The 14,602-nt window shown below is 39.0% G+C and overlaps 1 protein-coding gene across 3 annotated transcripts in view; it reads left to right on the top strand.

Annotated features, from left to right (window-relative positions):
• The window catches only part of atm (ATM serine/threonine kinase), a 537,450-nt gene that overhangs the window by 132,309 nt on the left and 390,539 nt on the right, over nucleotides 1-14,602 (top strand). For 2 of the 3 annotated variants that reach the window (XM_073924330.1, XM_002664557.5), the window contains exons 61-62: nucleotides 379-524; nucleotides 4,485-5,101. The exons of the other annotated variant lie outside the window; for it this stretch is intronic. In XM_073924330.1, coding sequence (XP_073780431.1) covers nucleotides 379-524; nucleotides 4,485-4,665 — 327 coding nt within the window. In that variant the 3' untranslated portion in view covers nucleotides 4,666-5,101. Of the gene's footprint in view, nucleotides 1-378; nucleotides 525-4,484; nucleotides 5,102-14,602 lie in introns of those variants that run through there. 3 annotated transcript variants of the gene reach the window in all.

Raw genomic sequence — 14,602 nt, 5'->3', positions numbered from 1 at the left:
TGGATACGGGGATTGAGGGAGAAGTCCTCATTTATAGGGTTTACCTGACGAAGACCATGTCGGTCGAAACGTTGTGATTTTGTAATTTTGACATTCAAATTTTTTTGAGAGCTAAAGTGGCAGTGTGCCGATTTACTTTGAATCTTTTGCTACTTATGTTTGTTTTTTGATCGTGCACCTGCCTTCAAGATTTTTCTAGATGTGCGCACATTTCTGTTCTTTCCAACCCTAGTGTGAACCAAACAATACACACATATTCTAAAATGTGATAAGCAAACCTTTGTTTGTTTGTTTGTTTTCTTCCTTTTTTGTCATGAACCATCCCTACTCATAACTGGTTTTATTTGCCAGTAAATGAGTTGTTGTTTGTGTGTGCAGGTGTTGCTGTATGACCCTCTGTTTGACTGGACCATGAACCCTCTGAAGGCCTTCTACCTGCAGCAGCATGACGAGCAGGCTGAACTCAATGCCACCCTTAACCCCACGCCGGGTGGAGATGAGATTGAAACCCACCGCAAGGCCAGGTAATACATCCGTTCATTAAACAGGCCAAAGAATAGGGTTGAACACACGGGGCAAGTTCTTGTTCAAATCCAGTTGTAAGAGTGACAATAATGACTTTAAGTTGATCATTTGGAAAAGTGGCAGAAGGTAGATTTTTCAGATGAATCATCTGTTGAACTGCATCCCAATCCTCACAAATACTGCAGAAGACCTACTGGAAACCGCATGGACCCAAGATTCTTACAGAAATCAGTCAAGTTTGGGGGTTGGGGTTACATTCAGTATGAGGTATCAAGACATTTGTGCTGCCCAATACATTACAATCCACAAGAGAGAGCAAATTCTTCTGCAGGATAGCGCTCCTCATACTTCAGCCTTCACATCAAAGTTCCTGAAAGCAAAGAAGGTCAAGGTGCTCCAGGATTGGCCAGCACAACCACCAGATATGAATATTAGTGAGCATGTCTGGGATATATATATATATATATATATATATATATATATATATATATATATATATATATATATATATATATATATGCACACACACACACACACATACATACATACATACATACATACATACATACATACATACATACATACATACATACACTGGCCACTTTATTAGGTACACTTTACTAGTACCAAGTTGGATCCCCTTTTGCCTTCAGAACTGCCTTAATCCTTCGTGGCATAGATTCAACAAGGTACCGGAAATGTTCCTCACAGATTCTGGTCCATACTGAAATGATAGCATCACGCAGTTGCTGCAGATTTGTAAGCTGCACATCCAAAGGTGCTCAACTGGATTGAAATCTGTTGACTGTGGAGGCCATTTGAGTACAGTGAACTCATTGTCATGTTAAAGAAACCAGTCTGAGATGATTCGTGCTTTATGACATGAAGTGTTACCCTGCTGTGAAGATGGGTACACTGTGGTCATAAAGGGATAGACATGGTCAGAAACAATACTCAGTTGGCTGTGGCGTTGACACGATGCTCAATTGGTACTAATGGGCCCAAAGTGTGCAGAGAAAATATCCCCCACACCATTACACCACCACCAGCCTGAACCGCTGATATAAGGCAGGATGGATCCATGCTTTCATGTTGTTGAGGCCAAACTCTGACCCCACCATGCAAAACTGCTCATTAATGCAAATTTTTAATCAGCCAATCTCATGGCAGCAACTTAATGCATTTAGGCATATAGACATGGTCGACACAAATTGCTGCAGTTTAAACCGAGCATCACAATGGAAAGGAAAGGTCATTTAAGTGACTTTGAACGTGGCATGGTTGTTGCTGCCAGACAGACTGAGTATTTCAGTATTTTCAGTGGTCAACATTATAAGTGTATCAAAACAGTTTATATATATATACACACATACATACATACACTGGCCACTTTATTACTTTATTAGGTACACTTTACTAGTACCGGGTTAGATCCCCTTTTGCCTTCAGAACTGCCTTAACAATACTCAGGTAGGCTGTGGCGTTGACACGATGCTCAATTGGTACTAATAGGCCCAAAGTGTCCCAAGAAAATCTCCCCCACACCATTACACCACCACCAGCAGCCTGAACCGCTGATATAAGGCAGGAAGGATCCATGCTTTCATGTTGTTGAGGCCAAATTTTGACCCCACCATCCAAATGTCAGTTCTAGAGATGGTAGAGATGGCTGTGCATGAAAGTCCCAGTAGATCTGCAGTTTCTGAAATACTCAGTCTGTCTGGAAGCAACAATCATGCCATGTTCAAAGTCACTTAAATGACCTTTCCTTTCCATTGTGATGCTTAGTTTGAACTGCAGCAGCTCGTGTCGACCATGTCTACATGCCTAAATGCATTGAGTTGCTGCCATGTGAATGGCTGACTAGAAATTTGCGTTAATGAGCAGTTGGACAGGTGTACCTAATAAAGTGTCCGGTGGGTGTGTATTTTTTCTCTTAAGATCCTGCCATATACAGTTGTTCAACATTAAAAGTGTATAAAAACAGTTTTTAAAAATTGTCCTAAAACAAGACGGGTGTTGTTCAATAGTTTTACAACAACATTGATGATGGGTTTTGATTCACTTCAGAGGTTGACTACTTCACTTTAGCCACTGTTGAACATTGTCGTAGTTCTAGTATTTTACCATTGTGTGGCAGTATTGAGTTGGTAAGACTGAATGAAGAAAAGTACTGGGGTCCGTTCTTCGTACCTCGCTTAAATTATCTAGGATTATTTGGCAGATCCCGCATCTTTTAATCTTGATAACTGATCTCTCGCTAATTTGGTTCTTCAAACGAGTTCGCGAATCAGATTAGAATGTCTGGATAAATTGATCTGAGATCGCTGCGTGTGTTGTGAAGGACAGATCTATCGATCCTCAAAATCATGATCAGCAATGCAACGATTGGCTGACGGCACAGCAGCGTAATGACATCATCTGATTAATATTCAATTATCCATGTGAGCAAAATTACATCAAATTAGCAGTAAACGGCTTGTTAAATATGACACGCAATAACCTTCCACATTTGTTGTGAGCTGCAGGCTTTTCACGTTCATGTGTCAAGTGTATCATCATGTATTTCAATGCAAATCATTGTAGTTAGTTCTACATTTAGAAAATATTTTCTTTATTATAGTAGCTGTTTTTTAATCGGTGTAAAGAATAACTGGTTGTTTACAAAAGCATTTTCATATTGGTAAAGGCGTCTGCAACTTTTGTGAAGCATCAAATCACCGGCATATTAACTATCAAAACATGTTTATGACTGCATAAATGTATTATTGCTTTAAAAAAAAGTCACATATTGTGCATTTCTATTATACACAATTTGTACTAAAGCGATCTAAAACGTTCATATCAATAAGTTTTCTCTTTGCACCACCAGGTGACAGTCTTTGTGCTTTCATTTCGAGGGTGCAGATTGCATACGTTTTATTAATATGTATAACTTAATTTATTTTATTAATGACTATAACTTTATATATATAGTTTAAAAAAATTTACCATTTTCCCAAGTGTATATAACTACTACTGTAAGAAAATATCAGAATTCGGAACATACTTTCTGTATTATCTTTGCTTGAACTAAGCCGATCTAATCCTGTTTATATGACTTGAACCTGCTCCCGATCAGGTTTGACCTAGCAGAACTGTTGCTATGACAACAACTCTCGGATCAGCTTTGAAGAACGAAACGATCCTGGATCATGTCAAATCTTCAATATCCAAATCCAGCTAACTGAGTAATCCATGTACGAAGAACGGACCCCTGAACACATAGACACTGGTTTAAAAAAAAAAAATACAGAAGTATTAAGGTTGTATCCTCTACAACAGTGGTCCTCAAACTTTTTCATCAAGTACCACCTCAGAAAATAATTGTCTCTACAAGTACCACCATAATGAGCAGTATTAAAATACAGTTGCGTAGTAAGCCCAGTAAAGCAGATACAGTTATGCAGTTCAAAAACATGGCAGATTAATTCCTATTATTAAGAATATTTATTATTGTCGACCACTTTAAACACAAATAGTCTGAACATTAACACTGTACTGTGCTTCCATGTAAAACAACAAAACAAAAACAAACTAAAAACGTCAAGATTTAAATTAAAATGTGCTTAAGATAAAAAGAAAAGTGCTGTACTTAAATGTAAAGTATTAACATATAGTAGCCAATTCATCAACACCTGAAAATGTTGTCTGGACCTCAGTAATATTGGTTATATGTAATATTTTGAATATTAATATCTGCCATATTCATAAATAAATCATTTTTGATAAATTTTGAAATATATGTAGCATGTACATATTACATATTTGATTCCTCCGCGTACCACTAGTGGTACACGTACCACAGTTTGAGAACCACTGCTCTACAAGACCATGCATCTAACAGTCAAGTTTATGCCATGCTTTTGACAATACATCAGCAAAGATAACGTCTGTCGATTTGCTGTGTGTTCATCCAGTGACAGTCAGAGCTTCAATAAAGTGGCGGAGCGTGTGCTGCTCAGACTGCAGGAGAAGCTGAAGGGGGTTGAGGACGGGACGGTGCTCAGCGTCGGCGGACAGGTAAACCTCCTCATTCAGCAGGCAATGGACCCCAAAAACCTCAGCCGCCTCTTCCCTGGCTGGCAGGCCTGGGTGTGATACAGCACTTGATAGAAGATTCTCAGACCAAAGACAACCTGCTGCATTGTGACTGTTATCACTCCAGTGCTGTATAACTTGAAATGGTTATAACCTCTGAATGTCCATTCTTATTTTTGCACTTCTAAACTGTATATAATTGAATAAAATAAAGTTATTCAGTACTTAGAAACTGTTATTCCAACATTTTGTTAAAAAAAACTAATGAAAAGTAGAATAATCTAATGCCACAAGATCAGAATTGTATGTTTTTAATAGCAGGTGACAAAATACATGAAATACTGAAAGAGTGGAGGTAAAGTAAAAGCTCATTCCATGCACTGATGATTGATATTTAGCCTGTAATGTGTCAGTTCTGTGCAGTACAGACAGTACTCATCATTTGTTGCTCTTTTCATGGCATACTGGATGCTCAATAAATCACAGTTAAACAGTTCTTGTTGTGTGTCATCTCAGTTTAAAATTAGACTGTTGAACTACACACTAGATAAAACTGCATTTGTTGAAAAGAACTAATGGTGGCGCAGTGGGTAGCACGATCGCCTCGGCTGGGTCAGTTGGCATTTCTGTATGGAGTTTTCATGTTCTCCCTGTGTCCTCCGGGTGCTCCGGTTTCCCCCACAAGTCCAAAGACATGCGGTATAGGTGAATTGGGTAGGCTTAATTGTCAGAAGTGTATGAGTGTGTGTGTGGATTAGAGCTGCACGATTCTGGCTGAAATGAGAATCGCGATTTTTTTTTTTGCTTAAAATAAAGATGACTATTTTCTCACGATTCTGTAGATGTAAAATAAAAACAAACATATGGCAAAGCATCAATAATAATACTATGTTTAGGTCTACTGGTTTCGATATATAATTCTATTCTACTTATAATAATTCTGATGTTGAATTATTATGTTTGAGATTGCAATCTGTCATTGACAACATTATTAGACAATTTTATTCACTGGTAAAATCAGACATTTGTCATTATCGGATTATATTTAACAATATATAGGCTAGAGTAGTTATACTGACACTGTAAACATTTATTTTCATGCCCAACTCTGTTTACTATGAAAGAAAACACATATCAAACACTTGCCGTAATCATAACTCTAAAATGCGATTTGATCATTTAGATCAGGGGTCTCAAACTCAATTTACCTGGGGGCCGCAGGAGGCAAAGTCTGGGTGAGGCTGGGCCGCATAAGGGATTTCACCAAAAAAAGTCCTCAAATGTCATTATTAACAGTTTTAATTATTTCTCCTGAACATGAAGTGTCCTGAACATTAATAGAACATTGAGTGAAGATTATGAACAGTTCTTCTGAACATGGCATCTTTTGCCTACTCCTTGCTGCCAGAGACTTGACAGCGCTTCTTCTCACAAATCTGAACCACATTTGTCTTTAGAGTGGAAGCAGTTGAGACCCTCAGTATGGCTTGAAGATGATCATCATTAAGTCTAGACCTGTACTTTGACTTATTGAAGTCCTAGGGAAAAAAGTGGGGGAACTCACTCAAAACTTCCATTCCCTCACCTAAAAAAAAGGCGTATATATGTATAAATAAAACACCCCCACCCCACTCCAGTCACATCAGTCTGTACCAGTCTGTATCTACCTATAATATCAATATATATAAGATGCAGGGCAGGCACGTGCACACATAGGGCTCAACCTGTGCAGAGCACATGCCCTTTTTAGTCTTGCATAGAAAGTGCCCTTCCAAAATGATCAAAAGTGCCCCCGCGACGCGACACACCCTCGGTCCCGCCCTTCAGTAGGGATAACACCGCTCTTGAGTACGCGCGCGACAACACAGCTGATCAGAACGCGCACGACAACGCGCATTGAGTGACAAGCGCGCTGTGTACGGATAGAATCAGCGGAGCGGGGAGCGCTCTCTCTCCCCGCTCCGCTGATTCTGTCAGAGTACAGCGGTCGGCGCGGGCCACAAAATATTGCACTGAGGGCCGCAAATGGCCCGCGGGCCGCGAGTTTGAGACCCCTGATTTAGATGAAGTGCACACTTTCTGTTTCATTTTGACTGCTAAATGCTTGTTCATACTTTGCGCGCGGCTCCCAAACGATCACTCTGTGCCACAAACTGATTATTTTTTACAACTGTATTACCTGTTACAGCATATGCAGGTTCTGTTCACTAAAGTAGGCGCGCGCTCCTTCCCTCTCTGTGATTACAGCTCACGGTCACCAGCTCACGTCAAGTGTGATTTCCCGGCCGCGAAAACATCATTATATGAGGACAAAAATGACATTTTTAGGGTAATTATACCTTATAAGTACAGAATGTGACTCATTCAACATCATTTGGAGGTGTCCATGTCACTGAGCAACGTGTGTGAAACAATGAAAAGACTCGTGCAGCCGCCTTTTCTTCTCTCCTGAACTTAAAAATATGATTGACAGAATCGTAGAAATGCTGGATTAAGATCGTCTAGGGCAGGGGTGTCAAACTCAATTCTTGGAGGGCCGAAGCCCTGCACAGTTTAGTTCCAACCCTGATCCAACACACTTACCTGTAGGTTTCAAACAAGCCTGAAGGACTCAATTAGTTTGATCAGGTGTGTTTAATTAGGGTTGGAACTAAACTGTGCAGAGCTGCGGCCCTTTTGGAACTGAGATTGACACCTGTGGTCTAGGGGGTCGAATCGAGATCGCGATCTTTTTTCGATTAATTGTGCAGCTCTAGTGTGGATGTTTCCCAGTGATGGGTTGCAGTTGGAAGGGCATCCGCTGTGTAAAACATATGCTGGATGAGTTAATAAAGAGACTAAGCAGAAAAAAGAAAATGAATGAATAAATGAGTTCACCGTGAATTTCGGGATGATTCTCTGGTCTGCTGATGTCGCTTTAAATTTGTTGTTTTTATCCGCTTTTTCCTTCCCCTACAGTTTACGGCCTTTTTGTCTTGACATCAAATGTGAATCTTCTTTTTTCTCTTAGCTGTTTCCATGTCATTATACATAGTTTAAAATCCGCAAGAAATCGAAACTAACCATATGATTTTGTTAGCTCACATTGCTAGTTTTGTGGTGAACAATTCATCTGTGCATGTCATTTAGAAAAAAAAAAAAAAGTTTGCCCTTCTAATGGCCTGTTTCCACTGAGTGGTACGGTTCGGTTCTGTACGCTTTTATGGCCGTTTCCACTGTCAAAAAGCGTACCGAACTAAACTGTACCACACCACTTTTTCGGCACTCTTTCGATAGGGTACCAAAAACGAGAAAGGGTACCAATAGGTGGAGCTACACGCGCAGCTGAACGCTGATTGGTTACAGAGATACGTCACGAGCTAGTGGAGCTAGACAGAATGTAAATAAAGGATCAGCCGAGAGATTACATGGAAATACTATTGACCTTATTCTAAAATGCGGAAGTGCGACTGTTTTCGCGATTGTCTTAGAACTTCCGATTCAGTCGCCTATGGGACAAATGACAAGGAATAATAAACGGCAGAAAACGGTCAAACTACTTGCTCTACAAACAAATGTTTGCATGACTATACAGACCAAGTAGAATAATATAATAAGAAAATATCAAATTGCAACATCAAACAGCATAACGAGCAGTTTTTAACGTCAGAAAATGAATGGAAGTAAATGAGACCGGAAGTCTCAAGCCTAAAAGATTCAAATGGCAGCGCCCACTCATCGTGAACATGAACGCAGTTATGAATGTATTAAAACATGTGCTTGTTTGTTGTAAAAATTCATAATAATGACAAAAAATACTAGGTTGTGAATGTCCCTACTTCTGGGTGCAGATGTAGATGGTGTATTCTGGGAAATTTTCTTACCCCTTGGTTTCGTCTGTGGTCCTGAAAAATCTTTGTTCGAAGGGCTATTCATCTCTACGCCTTCAAGCTAAAGAGAATTGGGACACCCCTACCCCTTGATGTGAACGCGCAAAATAAGGGGTGGGATTGGGCCTACGTCCATTCAACTCGCAATAAAAAAAAAAAAACAAGCCACGCCCACTGTTTTCTCATTTAAAAATCTGTTTCTCTAGGAGCTGTCACAATACGAAAAAAATAACGATTGCATCTTCCGGCTCATTGGGACTTTAATCAGACCGATTAAATGAATGAATAAATGAGTTCACCGTGAATTTCGGGATGATTCTCTGGCCTGCTGATGTCGCTTTAAATTTGTTGTTTTTATCCGCTTTTTCCTTCCCGTACAGTTTACGGCCTTTTTGTCTTGACATCAAATGTGAATCTTCTTTTTTCTCTTAGCTGTTTCCATGTCATTATACATAGTTTAAAATCCGCAAGAAATCGAAACTAACCATATGATTTTGTTGGCTCACATTGCTAGTTTTGTGGTGAACAATTCATCTGTGCATGTCATTTAGAAAAAAAAAAAAAAGTTTGCCCTTCTAATGGCCTGTTTCCACTGAGTGGTACGGTACGGTTCGGTTCTGTACGCTTTTATGGCCGTTTCCACTGTCAAAAAGCGTACTCGCAATAAAAAAAAAAAAAACAAGCCACGCCCACTGTTTTCTCATTTAAAAATCTGTTTCTCTAGGAGCTGTCACAATACGAAAAAAATAACGATTGCATCTTCCGGCTCATTGGGACTTTAATCAGACCGACGCCCCTATGGATGATGATGTCATCACATCTGCTCCTAATGCGGGTGTCAGCCTGTGCGTGTTTGTATGTGTGTGTGTGCTCCATGAATCACGCATCACACACCAAATTTAATTCTGATTGGATATTTACCGAAATACATTCACAATCACCTCGTTTTTATTGGCCAACGTAAAAAGTCAGCACATTTTATTATAGTTGTCATCATCATCGGTAGAATGAATTTCATCGGTAGAAACTTGTTCGTCATGAAAATGATCATTGTCATTGAAATTAACACTGTCGTGGATACCTCAGACAGACATTATTTGAGAATTTAACTGAAAACACACAGGAAGAGCGTTTTCAGATTTGAAGTTTAGATTACAAACTATTTTATTATTCTTAATGACAATTCAAAGATGAATTGTAAACCGCAAAAAACAAGCAATGATAGCTAACAAGATCATATCGTTAGTTTTGATTTCATTTGTACTTTAAAACCCGTTTCCAGACATTTGGAGAGCATCTCCAGACATGGAGATAAAAACAGCTGTACAGTGTACTTCTAATAACAGCATACTGTACACCTCAGCCAACTACAATATCCCTGGAGAGTTTTGGCCCAAAATAAGGGGTGGGATTGGGCCTACGTCAGTTCAACTCGCAATTAAAAAAAAAAACAAGCCACGCCCACTGTTTTCTCATTTAAAAATCTGTTTCTCTAGGAGCTGTCACAATACGAAAAAAATAACGATTGCATCTTCCGGCTCATTGGGACTTTAATCAGACCGACGCCCCTATGGATGATGATGTCATCACATCTGCGCCTAATGCGGATCAGTTAATTTGCAAACGAGTGTCAGCCTGTGCGTGTTTGTATGTGTGTGTGTGCTCCATGAATCACGCATCACACACCAAGATTAATTCTGATTGGATATTTACCGAAATACATCCCCATTCACCTCGTTTTTATTGGCCAACGTAAAAAGTCAGCATTTTTTATTATAGTTGTCATCAGGGCTTTACATTCACTTTTTAACTTATCGGCCACTGTGGCTAGTAGTTTTCCAATGTTACTAGCCACTCTGCATTTTCACTAGCCACAATTTTGGGAAAATATAGATTTTATATGCATAAATTTGATGTTGACATGCTAAAATTACTTGATTTAATGTTTGTGTTATGTCCACATGCGTCCTCATTCATTTCACTTTTTGTGTGTCCAGTATGAGCAAATGGGTCATTATAAATGGGTGTTATATTGCAATTAGTTTTTATTTCACATGACTTTTTTAGAGCTTAAAATTAACGATTTACCAAATTTATCTCTATAACCGCACAAAACAATAATTATATCTTAGCCTCAAATTTTTAATGTGTCGAAACAAGCTAAATATAACTGTATACTATACTTTTTATTTAACAAAACATTTAAAAAAAAAAGAAAAGAAAAGCAATTGACTTTTAAAAAAACAACTAGCCTATTGTCATGTATCAAAAATATGCACAGTAATCTGTCATGGTTAAAGATCTCTCGGATCACCAGTTAACTGCACATAAATGGAGAGTTCATCTCCCATTAAAGCAATGTTGTAAAAAATTATATTAATTGAACCATTTTGACAAAAATAAAAGCAAATAAAACCGTAAGCAAATAAAAGCAGGTGAAACATACCGTATGAAAGGATCACATGCTCACGGTTAACTTTGGGCCATTTAATAATCTGTTCAAAGTGAAAGCAACCGGTGCTGCGGGTGCATGCTCATCACTTTTTGTCTAGTTTATTTGAAAGAGAACCGATGACAGTTGCGTTTCCAGAACCTGTTCCAGACACAGTTGCTTCACGATTCGGGATCGCACACGCGTTAAGCAGTCGCGCGCACGCGTTTGAAGAAGTCGCGCGCATCACATCAGCTCTTAGCGCAAGTGATCCTCATCCTCTCATTTGGTATTCACTTGCTTTCTTCTGCTCGCGTTAACAATTATTGTACTTCTGGATTCTAAGATCACACTTGCACACATATTGGGTCATCCTAATATTGTCGAACCCTGCTTTTAGGAAAACCACAATTTAAAAATGATCAACCAGCCAAAGTGGCTAGTGGGATTGTCTGTCTAACCTGCCAAAGCTGAAATCTACCCGCATTTGGCGGGTTGGCGGGTGTTAATGTAAAGCCCTGGTTGTCGTCATCATCATCACATAATTTTTATTTATTTATTTTTTATAGTTTTCATCGGTAGAAACTTGTTCGTCATGAATATGATCATTGTCATTGAAATGAACACTGTCGTGGATACCTCAGACATTATCTGAGAATTTAACTGAAAACAAACAAGAAGTGCGTTTTCAGATTTGAAGTTTAGATTACAAACTATTTTATTATTCTCAATGACATTGCACAGATGAATTGTCCACCGCAAAAACAAGCAATGATAGCTAACAAGATCATATCGTTAGTTTTGATTTCATTTGTACTTTAAAATCCGTTTCCAGACATTTGGAGAGCATCTCTAGACATGGAGATAAAAACAGCTGTACAGTGTACTTCTAATAACAGCATACTGTACACCTCAGCCTACTACAATATCCCTGGAGAGTTTTGGCCATACACTGTACAATCTCTGCTTCATTAATCAATGTGTTGGTGCGGTTAATGAAGTCATCGAGAGTGAAGGAGTCGCTGGAAGGAGCTGCAGGATGATTAGAGCTGCTTTAGGTTCATTAGTGGCTTCATGAGGCAAGTCTACTTAAAACAGCAGCAGAAAGCTGTTACAGAAAAAGACTTGAGCCTGTGTGTATGTGTGTGTGTGTGGGGGGGGTGAATATACAGCTTCCCAGCTGATTTCCGACAAGAGTTATCATATGCACAGCGTGAACAAGGGTTTATAGCAGCTATTTACTACTCATCTAATGTAACTGGACTGATCTTTGTTAAGCTGCTTTGACACAATCTACATTGTAAAAGCGCTATAGAAATGAAGATGAATTAATACAACATCTGTTTTTTGCTCCATCAGCATCATTGTGATCAGATCTTGTCAGGTTATCTGATCATATATGTTAAATAATGGGACCTTGATTTTTGCTTCAGCAGCCTGTGATGTGAACAAGTTAAAGGGCACCTATGGTGAAAAATCTACTTTTCAAGCTGTTTGGACAAACACTGTATGTGTATAGTGTATAGACTGTCATATTGGATTGATATAAACACGCACAGTCCTTTTTTTTTTTAATTTAGCAACATAAAAACGGTGGACCAATTGAAGCGGTTTTGAGATCGACCACAACTTGATGTAGAAGTCCGGTCTCACCCAGGGCCGGCGCGTTCATAGAGGCAACCTAGGCAGCCTTATAGGGCAGCAGAATAGAGAGGGCGGCATCCGAACACCTCCCGCAACACATGCGTCCTCAGTTATATTCGCGCCTAGGACAATCCAATAATTGTCACAGGGGCATGAACAATATGTTGATGAATGAAAGTGAACTGCAGTAAAAGTCGAAAGATTAAAAATGAAACACCCAAAATTGCATGAAACTCTGGAGGAAACTCTGGATAGCCTGGTGACGCGACATTAATTGTTTTATACCGAAAGTTGCCTTCAAAAAGTGCTTCCTTGGTCTTATCCATTCTTCTTTGCAGGTTGAACACACATCAACCACAACAGGAATAAAAAAAATGTAAAAAAACTGCGTTAATTGCGTTTTTTTTTTTTTTTACGTGTTAAATATTTCAAATTAATCACATGCGTTAACGCACTAATTCTGACAGCCCTATTTTTTATACCAGTGGGCCCAATTTATTTTATCTCGCCTAGAACCCCTTAAGCCTACAGGTCGGCACTGGCAACCACTTACCTTAAAGGGTCACGAAACACCAAAACACATTTTTTGAGCTGTTGACAGTCATAAATGTGTCCCACACTGCTAAAAACACGATTAGGACACATAAATCTCACTAAAAAGTGAAAACTGGTTGTTTTTGCGTTATTTCGAGCAAATTCGTACTTCCGGTTTGAAACGAATTTTTGAAGCTGCGTCACGGCCATGAGATCTTAGCGTGTATTCCAGCGTGTAGACTGGACGTCTTTGCCTGGCAGTGCCTTATTACGTCTTTGAGTGTGCTGCATTCATTCATGAGTAAGACTTAGTTCAAACCAATCAGCTCGCTTTATTGTATATGAGGTGCAACTTCATTAATATGCATTGTTTGTACCTGAAACAGTATTGAGATGGCAGAGAGACGCCATATTGTGTTGTCAAAACAAGTGGGAAAAGAATAAGAGTTGTTTGGAGTTACGGGTCATCAGTGTTGCTTTTATAATGTGCTGCAGTGAAGGTTTTGTTTTCATTTTCCCTCTATGAAAGAGCAGCTGGACTCACGTGTGGATCAGTGCATGCAACACGAGGCAGAAATACGTTTGTACGGAACTTTTTTTTACACAAGAGCTTTGTGAAATCCGGATTTACTGCTCGTCTCCTTTTAAAACAGATGCGGCTCCAGTTGTTGATTGTCCTGTCTCTACAGATTTGGTAAGTGTGTTCGATCAGTGCCCTTTCTTTGTTCATTCAGATGGCAAAGTTATAGTTTGTATCGTCAGCAGTACTCTTTCAGTGTTTAAAAGCACTCATCTCTTAGAAATAACCATTTCACAATATTCCAGTCTTAACTATGTATTAACCACGATACACATGTAAATTGACTTTGGATTGATTATTTACTTCCTAATAATTCATTACACAAAGGCATGTGAATGTATGATCCTCTCTTTTGTCAGCCTTCCAGTATCCAGATCAGACATTAATAAATCTGAGAGAAGATAAGATTTAGCATAAGAAGTGTACAGCCCTAGTATGAGGATGACATACTTGTATCAATCACACAGACGCATTTAAAATGACACTAAACCTGAAAGAGATAACAGTGGATTCACTTAGGATACTGTATGTGTGTTAGAATGAACTTCAAATCAACTGAGCCTTGGATCTACAGGTATGCGGATAGAATAAGGAACACCATACCAGGAAGTTTCTTGCAGTATTTGCCCAGTGAAATGTGAAACCAGTTTCATTAGTTAATTGTGCGTTGTTTATTTTCAACAAAAGGTCCTGAATACAGGCCACAGTCAAAAAAATATAGAACTAAAACAATATTACAAGTTTTCTGAAGCTATACAACACCATGTTTTTGACCTCAGCATTTCTCTAGATTTACTTTCAATGTGGATAGACGAGTTACCAACCTACGTCACACATGACGTCACACGGGTTCGACTGCACATAGTGGTGGCAAAAAAAGACTGGCTGCAATAGCAAACGTGTCATGTTGTGTGTTAGGATGCCAAACTCAAAAGTACA

The sequence above is a fragment of the Danio rerio genome, chromosome 15 (genome assembly GCF_049306965.1).
Source record: "Danio rerio strain Tuebingen ecotype United States chromosome 15, GRCz12tu, whole genome shotgun sequence".
Lineage (NCBI taxonomy): Eukaryota > Metazoa > Chordata > Actinopteri > Cypriniformes > Danionidae > Danio > Danio rerio.
Note: the sequence above shows the minus strand (reverse complement) of the source record. Positions and strands in the feature narration are given on the sequence as shown.